At 40.0% G+C, this 13,399-nt stretch overlaps 1 protein-coding gene across 8 annotated transcripts in view; it reads left to right on the forward strand.

Moving 5' to 3' along the window:
* Nucleotides 1-382: 382 nt before the first annotated feature.
* LOC5567521 (dynactin subunit 1) overlaps nt 383-13,399 on the forward strand; it is a 31,515-nt gene continuing 18,498 nt past the window's right edge. For 2 of the 8 annotated variants that reach the window (XM_021852854.1, XM_021852859.1), the window contains exons 1-4: nt 384-573; nt 726-951; nt 7,661-7,785; nt 8,099-8,131. In XM_021852854.1, the coding sequence (XP_021708546.1) occupies nt 775-951; nt 7,661-7,785; nt 8,099-8,131 (335 nt within the window). In that variant the 5' untranslated portion in view covers nt 384-573; nt 726-774. Of the gene's footprint in view, nt 574-725; nt 952-7,660; nt 7,786-8,098; nt 8,132-8,670; nt 8,740-13,399 lie in introns of all 8 variants that reach the window. The other 6 variants (XM_021852857.1, XM_001657465.2, XM_021852852.1 and 3 more) reach the window with 5 other exon arrangements.

Below are 13,399 nucleotides of genomic sequence, written 5' to 3' on the forward strand. Positions count from 1 at the left end.
CTATGTTATGAAATCAGCTCTACTTTTCAGCAGCGTACAGCTCAAGTAATTTCGGTAGCGGAATCATTCCTTGACCGTTTCTTGTCCTATCCTTTTGCACAGTACTTATGATCCAATGTGATGGATTTTACTAAGGTGGCGCAGATCATTGATGCGTGCCACTAGTTCTCTCTTTCATTCTCCCGCTGTTCTTATGCAGCGCAAATAGTGACGTCACTATTTGCGCTGCATAAGAACAGCGGGAGAATGAAAGAGAGAACTAGTGGCACGCATCAATGATCTGCGCCACCTTAGTAAAATCCATCACATTGCTTATGATCAGCGTACCGGCCATAAAAAGGGATTTTTAACAAAAATCAATAAAAAAAAATCCTCTTTTTGACAGCTGTTCCTACTGTCACTTTTTTCTTTCAGCCAACAACGAAAATTTTCACCTAGGCGAAAAGTTCACGAGAAAAAGTAGTTTTACACAGGAAAATGTCCACAATTTGTTGAGTTATTGGCAAATAACTGCTATCGACGGTATTTGCAAGAAATCTACATCAGAGCTGCTGTTATATAAATCATAGAAAGGTAAGAACTTACGAGATTTTGGTGTTTCAAGAAAGGTGAAAATTGCGTCCGCCCGGATGCGGTTCTGCTGATGACATCAACACTTTGTTGATGCCCGGAATGGTGGAGAAAATGTTCCCTAGCTGAAAATAAATGTTTTATTTTTCGCATAGGGAACCGTCGTTGGAGAATTTTTAGGATCGAACAGTGAAGCCGTCGGCAATGGGCGATCGATTGTTGAAAGTCGGACAGCGAATCGAAGTGTCCGGAAAGGATGTTCGGGGTTCAATTGCGTACATCGGGATGACCTCGTTTGCGGTCGGCAAATGGGTTGGTGTCATCCTGGACGAACCGAAGGGGAAGAACAACGGATCGATTAAAGGACAGACGTACTTTTCGGTGAGTTAATTCCTACTCGGGAAAAGGGAACAGCTGTTCTTAGTGTTCTGTCTGTGCTAACAAAAAAGTTACGTTTCTGTGCCTTAGAGTCACAGGGCTGGTAGCACATTTCTTTTTTGATACTTGGTTTTTATTTTAGAGAATGTTTCTAAAAGAGTCTCGATTTTTGATGGAAGGTCCCTAAAGTCTCTTTCGTCACCTCACTTTTCCTTTTTCTCATTGTGAAATCCCTGGAGGAACTCCTGATATAATCTCTGGAGGAATTCCAGGTGGAATCTATAAATGAACTTCTGATGGAATCTGTAGAGGAACTCTTGATGAAATCCCTTGAGGAACTTCTGATGTAATCCCTGGAGGAACTACTAATGAAATCTCTGAAGGAATTCCTGACGGGATCCCTATAGGAACACCTGATGAAATCACCGGAGGGATTTCTGATAATATGCCTGGTGGAACTCCTTATAAAATCCTAAGAAGAAATCCTGATAGAATTGCGTGAGGAATTTCTGGAATTCCAGGCGCAATCTCCGAAGGAACTCTTGATGCAAATCGTAGAGAAACTTCTGAAAGAACCCCTGAAGGAATTCCAGGTGTTTAGAATATCTTAAGGAACTTCGGATGGCATCCCTGGAGGAACTATTGATGTAATCCCTATAGGAACTCTTGATGAAATCTCTGGAGGAATTTCTGGCAAGATTCCTGATGGCACTCCTGATAGAATTTGTAGAGGAACACCTAATGATATGCCTAGAAGAAATTCTGATGGAATTCCTCGAGGAACTCCTGTTATAATCTCTAGAGGAACTCCTAAAAGAATCTCTGAAGGAACTCTTTATGAAATCCCTATAGAAACTCCTGTTGAAAATCCGAGAAGAACTCTGATGGAAGCCGTAAAGGTACTCCGATAGAATCCCTACAGGGACTCCTGATGGAATCCCTTAGGAACTCCTGATGAATTCCCTGGCGGAATTCCTGATAAGATTTATTATGTAACTCCTGATAGAATATATAGAAGAACTCCTTTTTATATTCCAATAAGAAATATTGATGGAAGTCCTCGAGGAACTCCTGATAAATTCTCTTGAAGAATTCCAAATGTGGAGGAACTCCTGATTGAATCTTTGGAGAATTTCTTAAAGATATTCTTGAAGGAACTCCTGATGGAATCCCTTTAGAAACTCAAGATGAAATCCCTGCAGGAATTCTGATGAAGGTCCTAAAGGTACTCCCGATAAAATCCCTGTAGGAACTTTTGATTGAATCTTTAGTGAAATTCCTAAAGATATTCTCGAGGGAACTCATGATGAAAACCCTGGAGGAATTCCTGATGTAACTCCTGATAGAATCTCAGAGGAACTAAAGAAATATAGATAAAATTCTTCAAGGAACTCCTGATAGAATCTCTTGAGGTATTCCAGGTGAAATCTTAGAAGGAACCCTTGAAGGAATCCCTAGAGGAACTCCTGATGGAATCCTTGGAGAAATTTCTAGAGATGTTATTGAAGGAACTCCTGATGGAATCATTGAAGGAACCCCTGATGAAATCCCGAGAAGAACGTCTGATGGAATCCCTAGAGGAGCTTCCGATGAAATCCAGGTGGAATCTCCTAAATTACTTCTGAACTTCTGGAATTCTAAATGAACACCTGATGGAATCCATGAAGGAACTCCTGATGGAATCTCTGGAGGAATTCAAGATAGAATTCCTGAATAAATTCGTGATGGAGTCCATAGACGAACATCTTGATGGAATCTCTAGAGGAGCTTCCGATGAAATCCCTAGAAGAAATTCATTCCGATGAAATCCCTAGAGAAACTCCCGATGGAAACCCCGAAAGAACTCCTGATGGAATCGTTGGAGGAAATGTTGATGGAGGTCCTGGTACAATCTCTGAAGGAATTCCTGGTGGAATCCTCACAATAACTTATGATGGGAATTTTTGAAGTTCTCCTGTTTGAATCCCTGGAAGAACTTTTTAAGGAATCCCTGGAAGAACTCCTGTTGGAATTCCATGAGGAATTCGCTGGTGGAATATATAGAATCAACCCTATGTGTTTGAGAAAAATCTTGTACTCGACGCACCGCAGGATAGCAGGGTTTAATGTGAGAGCTTTTCGTGTGTAGACTGTTTGCGCGCCTAGACTGAAAGCTTGCTAGCGTGTGTGAAGAGGTGAAAGGTCCGGTCGATTCAAGAGAAAATGCAGCTGGATGGAAGACATGAATGAACAAGCAACAGTTCACTAATAGGCTTCGCGGAGTAATGTTCTCACGAAGATATCAAGTCAATAAAGTTAAAGTGATTAGAAAAATCAACCCACGCGTTTCAGTGCAATTTAATTCCAATCCGGTGAAAACCCATTTCCCCTGAGCTACCGTCGGAACATTTTGGTCCTTCGAGCCGGATGTTGTGAGTTGTTTTCCCGGATGCTGTGTCCAGAAGTTGTCGCTGTTTCGTGTGTGGCAGAAGAGCACCAAGTGCACAAGTGCGGTCCGTGACCGAATGATACAAGACGATTATGTCCGTGGCATAGTGCGTGGTCGGAAAAATTTACTGCATCGTGTGCAGAAGCGTGACCTGTGGCCAAATCGGAATTGAGATCGTGTCCATGGCATGATCCGACGTACCGTGTGCGTAGTACCAATGGCTGAAGGCAGTTTGAATTTCCGGAAGTTAATTGCACCGTGTGCAGTGGAATAGCCCGTGGCGATTAGCGAACATTGTATGGAGTGGCCCGTGGCCAAAGACAATCAGTGAGCGTGTACGTGGCATGATGTTACCCGGTGAGTGCTTCGTGCAGCCCGTGGCAGAGTTTTGGGAATTGATTGTGCCCGTGGCACAGGAGTAAGTGAACATTCGTGCGCACCGGGTGCGTATTTCGGCTGAGGTCAAAGACGAAACATTTTGAAAGCGTTTATCGTGCTCGTGACACGAGTGGTGATTTGTGGGAATGTGTCCGTGATGCATTGCGAACTCGATTGAACTAGAGTGAAAGTTCAAACATGAGCGAAAGTGAAACACCACGTGGTGTGTTAAAAGGTGTACCGCAAAGAAACATATTGGAAGAGCTAACGGAATCGAGTAGTGACAACGTGCTGCCAGTTCCGTCGGTGGCAGATCAAAAGATTGCGAAGCAAGTACTCGAGCAGAAGAAGATGATGGAGTCCAAGTTGGAAATGTTGACAGATCGGCGAGATCTGATAACGGAGAAGCTGATACGAATGAAGGAGTCTTTGCGAGGGGAAGGTGTGAGCATACATTTGCTCAACCTTCACTTTGAAACACTGCGACGATGTGCGGATGAATTCGACAGGATTCATAGCGAAATCTCGGCATTGCTGCCGAAAGAACAGCGAACCGTAGTACGCCAGGAGTACGCGGTATTCGAGGATATCCACAACGAACTTTACGTAGACTTGCAGACAAGAATTGAGCGAACGCAAGAAGCATGTCGCGTAACTTCAGGTACGTCAAGTAGTTTAAGCATTCCAGGTTTCCAGCAACCGATAGTAGTGCAAGCAGCTGCCCCGCAACTACACGCTCCGTTCCCAAAATTCAATGGGACACCGGAGAATTGGTACAGCTTCAAGAGCCTCTTCAAGAGCATTATGGCGAAGTACCCAAACGAGACTTCAGCGATGAAGATTTTGCACTTGCGCAATTCTCTCGAAGGCGATGCAAAATGCAAGATCGACCAAGACGTCGTGAATAACAACGATTACGAGAGGGCCTGGAAGATTCTCGAAGACGCGTACGAGGATAAGCGGCTGATAATGGATACGCATATTGACGCTATTCTGCATTGCGCCGTCATCAGCAGTGACAACCGTGGGAAATCGATTTCACAATTGCTTGAAACTTGTTCGAAGCATGTTGATGCTTTGGATGGTCACAGCTATCCCGTCGAAGGTTTAGGGGAGTTGATTCTGCTTAACGTCCTCTACAAGAAGCTTGACAAGGAGACGCAAGAGCAATGGGAAATGAAGATACCCAGAGGAGAGGTACCAGAATACGAAACGTTTATGGAGTTCCTTCGTGAACGGGGACGCGTTCTGCAGCGTACGAACCGCTCACAGCAGCAGGTACAGCAGTCAACGGTCCAAGCGAAACAGCGTATTGCTGGTATCAAAGCGCCAACACAAGCATTGAAATCGTTCATGCAAACGGGTAGCGAAGCGTGTCCATGCTGTCCGGAAGAGCACGCCATCTACAGATGTATGAAATTTCAGGACATGAATTTCTCGGAGCGCAAGTCCATTGCCGCAAGGATGAGCTTGTGTTACAACTGTTTGAAATTGAATCATCGAGTCAATGACTGCCAATCCAATCAACGGTGCAAGGTGCAAGGTTGCGGTCGTAAGCATCATAGCCTTTTGCATCCCGAGGCTGAGATTTGGCAGAAAAGTGTAGAGAGGTCTCCGACGCCAGAAGTTGATAAAGATTACGAGTCAAATCAACAGGAGCCAGATGGTCGGCGTGCGACAACGATGTGCGCGCTGATTGATACAACGAAGCGGCAAGTGCTGCTATCAACGGCAGAGGTCTTGGTGGTCGGACATGGAGGTTTCACCATCAAGTGCCGTGCCTTGTTGGATTCAGGATCCGATAGCCATATTCTTACGGAGAGATTGGCCAACAAATTGAGGCTAAAGATGAAACGCGTCGACTTTCCGATTAGCGGTCTCAACGAAATCCAGACCAGAGTGAAGTATCTGGTATCGACGAAAATTCGCTCCCGAATCAATACGTATGCGACGAGTGATTTGAATTTCTTGGTCGTACCAAGAATCTCAGCAAGGCTTCCACAGGTGGAAATGAAATCCGGTTCTTGTAGGGTACCGACAGGTTTGCAGTTAGCAGATCCATCGTTCCATGTACCAGGAGAAGTGGATATGATTATCGGCAACGAGATATTCTTCAACTTGGTGAAGGCTGTACGCCTGAAAATAGAGAAAACTGCGATTACGTTGGCTGAAACAGAGTTTGGATGGATTGCTGGAGGATCAGCGCAGTTGAAAAAGGATGCACCACGTGCAGTACAGTGCCAACTAAATTATTGCACACAAGTTGGCAAGATCATGGAAAAGTTTTCCGAAATCGAGAACGATCCTCTCGGTATTAAATCAGCAGCAGTCGATTCTGCTGTTAAAAAGCGTGCGAGAAATGGACGAAGACGTGGTGTACAACAACTCTCATTCAACGGCAAAAAGTATCAGCTTGGTGATTCTTTCGTTATGACTAGGAACCGTTGCGAACCATCAAACTCTTCATCATCTGGAAAACGAATATGGTGTAACGAATTCAAGGCATATCCGTATGATGCAGCAAAATCGAAAACGCTGTTAGTTGAAGATGGAGTGACGCGAAGGAATTTACAAGAGCAACAATTAGTGAACGAAATGGTTCGAGAGAAGCGAGATGTGTTGGTAGAAGATAGTCCGTTTCCAGCATCGGCAGGTACTGTAACGAAGATAAGTGAGCGACTTCAGCCTGGACGATTGATCAAGAGTGAAGTAGTTACTGTTTTGTTGAGCCAAAGATCTCAACGGGGGGTGTATGTTTGAGAAAAATCTTGTACTCGACGCACCGCAGGATAGCAGGGTTTAATGTGAGAGCTTTTCGTGTGTAGACTGTTTGCGCGCCTAGACTGAAAGCTTGCTACACGGAGACGGAATTCAACTCAATTTTGGGTTGTTTCAACGCAATTCCGTAGTTGAGCCCAATAACTCAATTTTGGTTAAATTTCCAAGGTCCCCACTAGGTAGTTTGGCTTTAATTCCATTAGAAAAATATACTCAATTTTGGGTTGATTTAATGCAAAATTGAGTTCTTTCCACCCAAACATAAGAAAAGTTGCATTTACCCAAATTTGGCTTATTGGGCCAAAGTACCCCCATTGGGTAGATGCAGCTCTCTCTATTTTTGACAACATTCGTGTGGGAGAAAGAGAAAACCGAGAGATTTTGGGTTGAAACTATAATCGATATACTTAATTTTGGGTAAAGTAAACTCAAAAATTAGGTAAAAATATTTCTCCGTGTAGCGTGTGTGAAGCGAAGTTATGTTCTCACGGAGAAATCAAAGTGAATAAAGTAAAAGTTATATTGAAAATCAACCCACGCGTTCACAGTGCAATTTAATTCCAATCCGGTGAAAACCCATTTCCCCTGAGCTACCGTCGGAACACTATGTCTGAACAGTTCGATATTCGGCAACTAAGATTCAGCTTTGCTTATTTTAAAATAATATAGGGAAGGTGTAACAGTTTTGGCCGCCCTAAGGAAAAATATAGTTTATACACAAATCAAAAGACCTTTGATTACTATCAATACGTTAAACGAAAGCTTTCAAACAAGGTGCAAACGAGCAAAATTTTTAAGGAAAGTGATTTTTTTCTATTATTTTCCGAACAAATTTTCAGGTTTTCAAGAATGTTACCATATCATCTTAATGCAATTTAGTCCTTTGAATTTTATTGATATTTTTATGAAAAGTAACCTAATCGAAAATCCGTTCAAATTTTGCGAAGTTATTGAAAATATTTGGAGTCAACATGACAAGGCATATAAAACGTACTGTTTCCAAGAAATCGACCAAAGTGTTAAAAAAATCACAAATCGGTTCACTAACAAGATACAGCTTTTTAAAGTTCTTTTGTTCATATTGACCCAAGAACACAGACAATGTTTTAAAAAAATGTTCTATTTTAGTGTGAGGAAAACTATGGAATGTTCGTTCGTCCAACCCAGTTGGTATTCCTAGACGATGCTGGCAATGCAATCGAAAGCGGAGATGTCCAAACACCCGAAGAGAAACCACGATCCCGTTTGAGCAGGTGAGCTTTTGTCCTGGGCACTTCTTGTCCAAGAACCTATTCTCAACTAATCAATGTCAACCTAGATGAATCTTAACTATTACTCTTTATCTAGCACACTTCCAACAACTCTTTCTATCATTCATTTACGCATTCTCTACATCTACATATTTTCTCCTGATAATCATACTCTCTACAAACCTATACAGTTCACTGCCAAGCGTCTCTCGTTGATTTATTTCTGTATTTCGTTTCTCTTTGCAATTCGAATATCGAAAACACTAAAATCCAAAATACCACAAATAAATCCCATTACTGTCTAAAACCGAGCTAGTTCCAAGCGTGCTCCTTCCAGTAACAAACCAACGTAAGTTTTGCCCGTTTCGGCCAGTCGTTTACAATCGTGTTCAAGTCACAAGTCACAAATTAGCTAATCAGGCTTATTGCTCTCCTCAGAACGTATCGAATCAAGCAATGTTCAAATCCATGTTCGTCCAGTGCACATTTCATATTAGTAACCATGTCGTTCATCTTTTACCTACCTACTAACCATCCAGCTGCAGAGCATTAGTGAGAGAAACAATCGAATTTTACTAATAACTCCTTCTAGAGATAGTATTCAAATCACAACGTGTGTGTAACCCATGAAAATCAGCAATTGGCCGAAACACATCGCACTAATAGAGAAAGTGTGTTATTTCTACATTCCTTTGCTTCAACAAAATTAAGCCAAACTAAAAGACTTTCCGTTTGATTTTTCTGTTTTGCTTCAAATTTCTCATCTCGATATGATTTGTGTTAAGTTTTCACGTTGCCCAAGTGTTTAAAATGCGGTATTGTTTCTAACTCATTCTGACTGTTCTGCTGCATGCATGCCTCCATATGGGAAACAACGGTAATGTTTAGTGCGGGGTCAGTTCGCTCCTTGGCATCGATGCCGGGCTCAACGCCCACATTCCAAGCAAAACCAACGGCGTAAGTGTGTTGCAGCCATCATATGGCCTTTAATACAATGAGTTTTCTGTTCAATTTATTTCTATATTTATTCTATTTTTAATGTTTCACATTTTTATTGCATACAATTAGTTGACTTTGTTTAAACAACCCGAAAGCATTTAAAAAAAGGTGTTTTACATTCACAATCACCAGAATAACACTAAAAAGGGATCGTCCATGAATTACTAACGAAAAATTTGACCTTTTCAATCTCCCTTCTCCCTATGCCACACTTCTCTTATAGGAACATTAGAAATTTCGTATCGAGCGTCACCTTTTCTCGAACCCTCGTCTCTTCACTTATGTAGTATTATATTAAGACCGCACAGGAAGTCTTTATAATCACCCTATACATTTGAAGATGCAAATCTCAAGTAAAACTTCATATATCGATGTGAATTATCATATAATTCTATATATGTAGTGTTCAACCCATTAAATTTTTAGCTTCTTCGGTTAACTAAAACTCGAGATTTGCTTCTGCAATGTTTTGATCAAAATTGTTAGAGTGAGACGAAAGAAAATAACACGGTATCTCGTGTCACCTTAACAACTCCAACGATTACATTTAACGCCTGATTCTGGACCTAGCTTAGTACCTAACTAACTAACGTAACTAATGGATTAGGATTTGATTGGAAAATGAGAAGGGTCTACCGTTCTTCAAGCTGACATCCGAATGCAGATTGAGCAGTGTGATATTGGTCCTAGTGCACTTCAATTAGTTCGGTTTGTACAAGAAATATTTTTCTTTTTTTCGAATGAAATAGTGTACCGTCTTCCATACAAATGGCAACACTGTTTTAGCGTAACACGCAAGGGTGGAAAATTCACAACTGGGCTCATGGATGAAAAGAAGAACAACTAAAAGAAGCCAGTTGTCCGATCTTATCTTAGCTTAGTACTATCTAAGACAGTATTATAGGAGCAGATGGTAACAAATCATTTTTCAGAGACGTCATCACTACTTTAAAGCAAGTCTCGAATGTAACTTTTTCCCTTCTTCTGCTTGCAATGAATCCTACTGCAAAATTCGACAGGTTCCAAAGAAACCTTCTGAGAGCTTCATACAGCTATTCCACAGGATTTCATAGAATTTATTCTAGGACTAGTGGACCCGGTAAACTTCGTCTTGCCATCAAGTAGGCTGTTGTAAAACATACAAACACCACTCCATGGAAGAAGAAGATAGATAGATTCCTGAAAAAGCTTCAATAGTTTTTCTAGTAATTTTCCCAGAAATTTCTCTGAGAATACTTGCAGGGACTTTTCCGAAGACGCCTCCCGAAATTTCTCCAGAGTTTCTTCCACTTGTTCTCCCAGGAATGTGTCTAGAATCTAGAAAGAATTTGCTCCAGGAAACCCTTGAGCACTCCAACTAAGATCTACTATTCCCAGTGTCGTTGCCATATTTGAGCTTATTCCATTAACTTACCTCTTGGGATAGGAAAGGAAAATGGAACGTTGTCTCTATTACGGGATTTCTTAAAGAAGGCAAATGAGGGGCCCAAGCGCATAGGGGGTGTACGCGACATTTTGGTCGGTTTTGAGTTTAGCATACTCAAAAGTTCTACTGTTTCCAAGCTTTTCAACAGTATTTCCAATAGAAAAAAAAAACACATTTCGAAGAACATTGTTTTTTAAAAAGACTCTCGTACAATTTGTATAAGATGAAAAATTGCTGAAAAAACTTTAAAGTTGTTTTCTCAAAACTACGTTTTTGTCAGTTACACCCCGTTGCTTATAGCCTCCTTAAATCGCATAAGTGAAATGAGAGTATATAGCTCTACACAACAACAGGCGCTACCTAAAAAGATACGCAAAACGTATAAGCAGGGTGTCCATCCATTCAGTAAGTTCTAGAAAAGATCCTTAGCTAATTTTGTTTGACATTTTTAGTAGATTCGTAGAGATTGGCAAAAAGCCGAGCCAAAAAAAAATATTAGGCATGTTTCTTGGGAGATATACTGATATCTTGTACTGATTCATTAAGAATTTCGTTTGGAGGATTTCTGAGGATTATGATAATACTAATTCTTGGTGAAACCTTGACTGGATTACTAGTTGGACTAGCCCTTGATCTAAGCCAAAGTTCTTATGAGGCGCCTGACGAAATTTTGTATAAATTTCCGCATATTTACATCGAATTCTTCCAATTATCCCCAACAAATTTCTTGGAAGATTGTTTGTTGCTGCAATACTTGATGACATGATGAAGATTTGCGTGAAAAAAGCTTTTAAAAAGACAAAAGACAAACAGTGCTCTGAGATATACCGGTTTGAATTTTTGCGACTACTTTTCAATACACTTCTTAATTAAATAATCTATCTATCTATCTATATAAATAAAAATGGAATGGTGTTTGTATGTCACAAAATCGGATTTGAATGATTCATTCTCCGTTTTGTTCGTCAAGGGTTCCAACGTGTTTGTGTGTATAAAAATCCCAGGTTATTTACCGGGAAAGTCGGAAAAATGAGATTGAATGGAACTGTCGTTTTGTATTGGACGATTCATAGCTTTTTCCAACAGCCTACTTGATGGCAAGACTAAGTTTGCCGGGACCACTAGTAAATAATAAATATCTTTATGTACGATTTTTAAAGTTATTCGAAATTTGAGAAGGAGGAGAGCTGATTTTGGAAAAGTAATCTGGAGTTCAAACAACTTTAATTTTAAAATGTCGAAACCAGCCCTCAATGGTAGCTGCTCTCTATTTTAATGCAAGTCTCTAAAAAGTCTCTGTTTTTGTTGTCTTCATTTTTTAACCAAAATAGTCTTTAAAGTCTCCTTTCCATATCGAGCTTGCAGTGAAGTCTGATGCAAAATTATGCAGTCTCCAGAGAACACCTTCGAGAAAACGAGACTTTTCAATTGATTCTTCAAAAATTTTACATCAGGATTGTCGATAAAAAGCTGCAGGATTTATCCTAGTGGTTTCTCTGGAGATTTCATCTGGATTACTGTCAGAGACTCCTACAGGAATCTCTTCAGAAATTTTTTTGAATAAAAATAAGTTCAGTGATTTTTTTCTAATAAACCTGACAAGAATATTACGTCATTTTATCCACGGGAACTCCAAAGAATTGCTCCAAAAATTGCTCGAGGAGTTATTCAAGAAAATCTATTATTATTTTTCAAATTCGATCCTTTGTTTCATCATTGAAATTCTCTAGATTTTTTTCGAGGTATGTCTCCAAAATTTCATCGAAGAATTAAAATTGCAGTTCTTTCAAACATTTCTCAAAAAATCCCATGGAATCTAGAAAAGTTTATTTAAGATTCCATACCAATTAACACTGCAGAAAATCCTCCTACACATTTCAAAGGGATTCTATGTTTTTCAAGGAGTTCCTTCAGAAAACGCTGCAAAATATTATCCAAAGATTTGAATGAACCGTTTTTTTTTCAATCATCCTAACAATATAACTAGAAACTCTTCAAAAATTTCATCAATGGTCTATGAGTTCTTCTAGTAACCCTTATTCATCAACGGAGGCTCAGAAAGTTACACAAATTTCATTAGAGGTTACTTTACAATTTGCTTTCAAAATACCTCACGATTTTTTTTTTGAACCTTTTTCTCAAATTATGTGAAAAATTTCATTCACATTTCCATGGAGAAATGCCTGGAAATATTCCTGGAAGAATACTTGAACAAATTGCTTTCAAAATACCTCACGATTTTTTTTTAACCTTTTTCTCAAATTTTGTGAAAAATTTCATTCAATTTCCATGGAGAAATGCCTGCAAATATTCCTGGAAGAATACTTGAACAAATCTTTAATGACTTCCTTGAGTAATTTTTAAGAATTACTGTAGCAATTTCTAAAGAATTACTGTAGGAATTTCCAAAGAAATATCAGCAATTTCTGGAGATATCCTTAGAGAAATTCCTCAGAGAGCCTTCCTGGGGAAACTTCTGGTTGAATTTTTGAAGAAGACGTCTTCCGAAAACCGGGGGAAGAATCACCGGATAAAATCCTGGCCCTAAAGCTTACTTGAAAAATATATGAAAGAATTCCTTACGATCTCTGAGATAATTTATGTAGTTATATTTGACAGAAAACAGGTTGTGTTCTTGAGATATCCAAAATATCCAAAAGAAAAAAATCTTCGATGAAGTCCTTAAAAAAAATTCTCGAAGGGATTCCATGGGAAATAATCACTAAATGAACTCCTGAAGAAATTTAAGAGATGAGCTGTCCTCGGGCTGCTCAGAATATAGTAATCTATCCATCTATTCTAACCAGAGGTAACCTTCATTGTAATATCTGAATCTGAATGAAAAATGCATACAGTAAATACGAGGAGCCTTCCTTAGCCGAGTGGTTAGAGTCCGCGGCTACAAAGCAAAGCCATGCTGAAAGTGTCTGAGTTCGATTCCCGGTTGGTCCAGGATCTTTTCGTAATGGAAATTTACTTGACTTCCCTGGGCATGGAGTATCATCGAACCTGTCACACGATATACAAATGCGAAAATGGCAACTTTGGCATAGAAAGCTCTCAGTTAATAACTGTGGAAGTGCTCATAAGAACACTAAGCTGTCCCAGTGAGGACGTAATACCAAGGAGAAGAAGAAGAAGAAGAAATACGATCAATGTTTTTTTTTCATTCCTGTTTGGTCTCTCTTTATG

The sequence above is a fragment of the Aedes aegypti genome, chromosome 3, assembly GCF_002204515.2.
Source record: "Aedes aegypti strain LVP_AGWG chromosome 3, AaegL5.0 Primary Assembly, whole genome shotgun sequence".
NCBI lineage: Eukaryota > Metazoa > Arthropoda > Insecta > Diptera > Culicidae > Aedes > Aedes aegypti.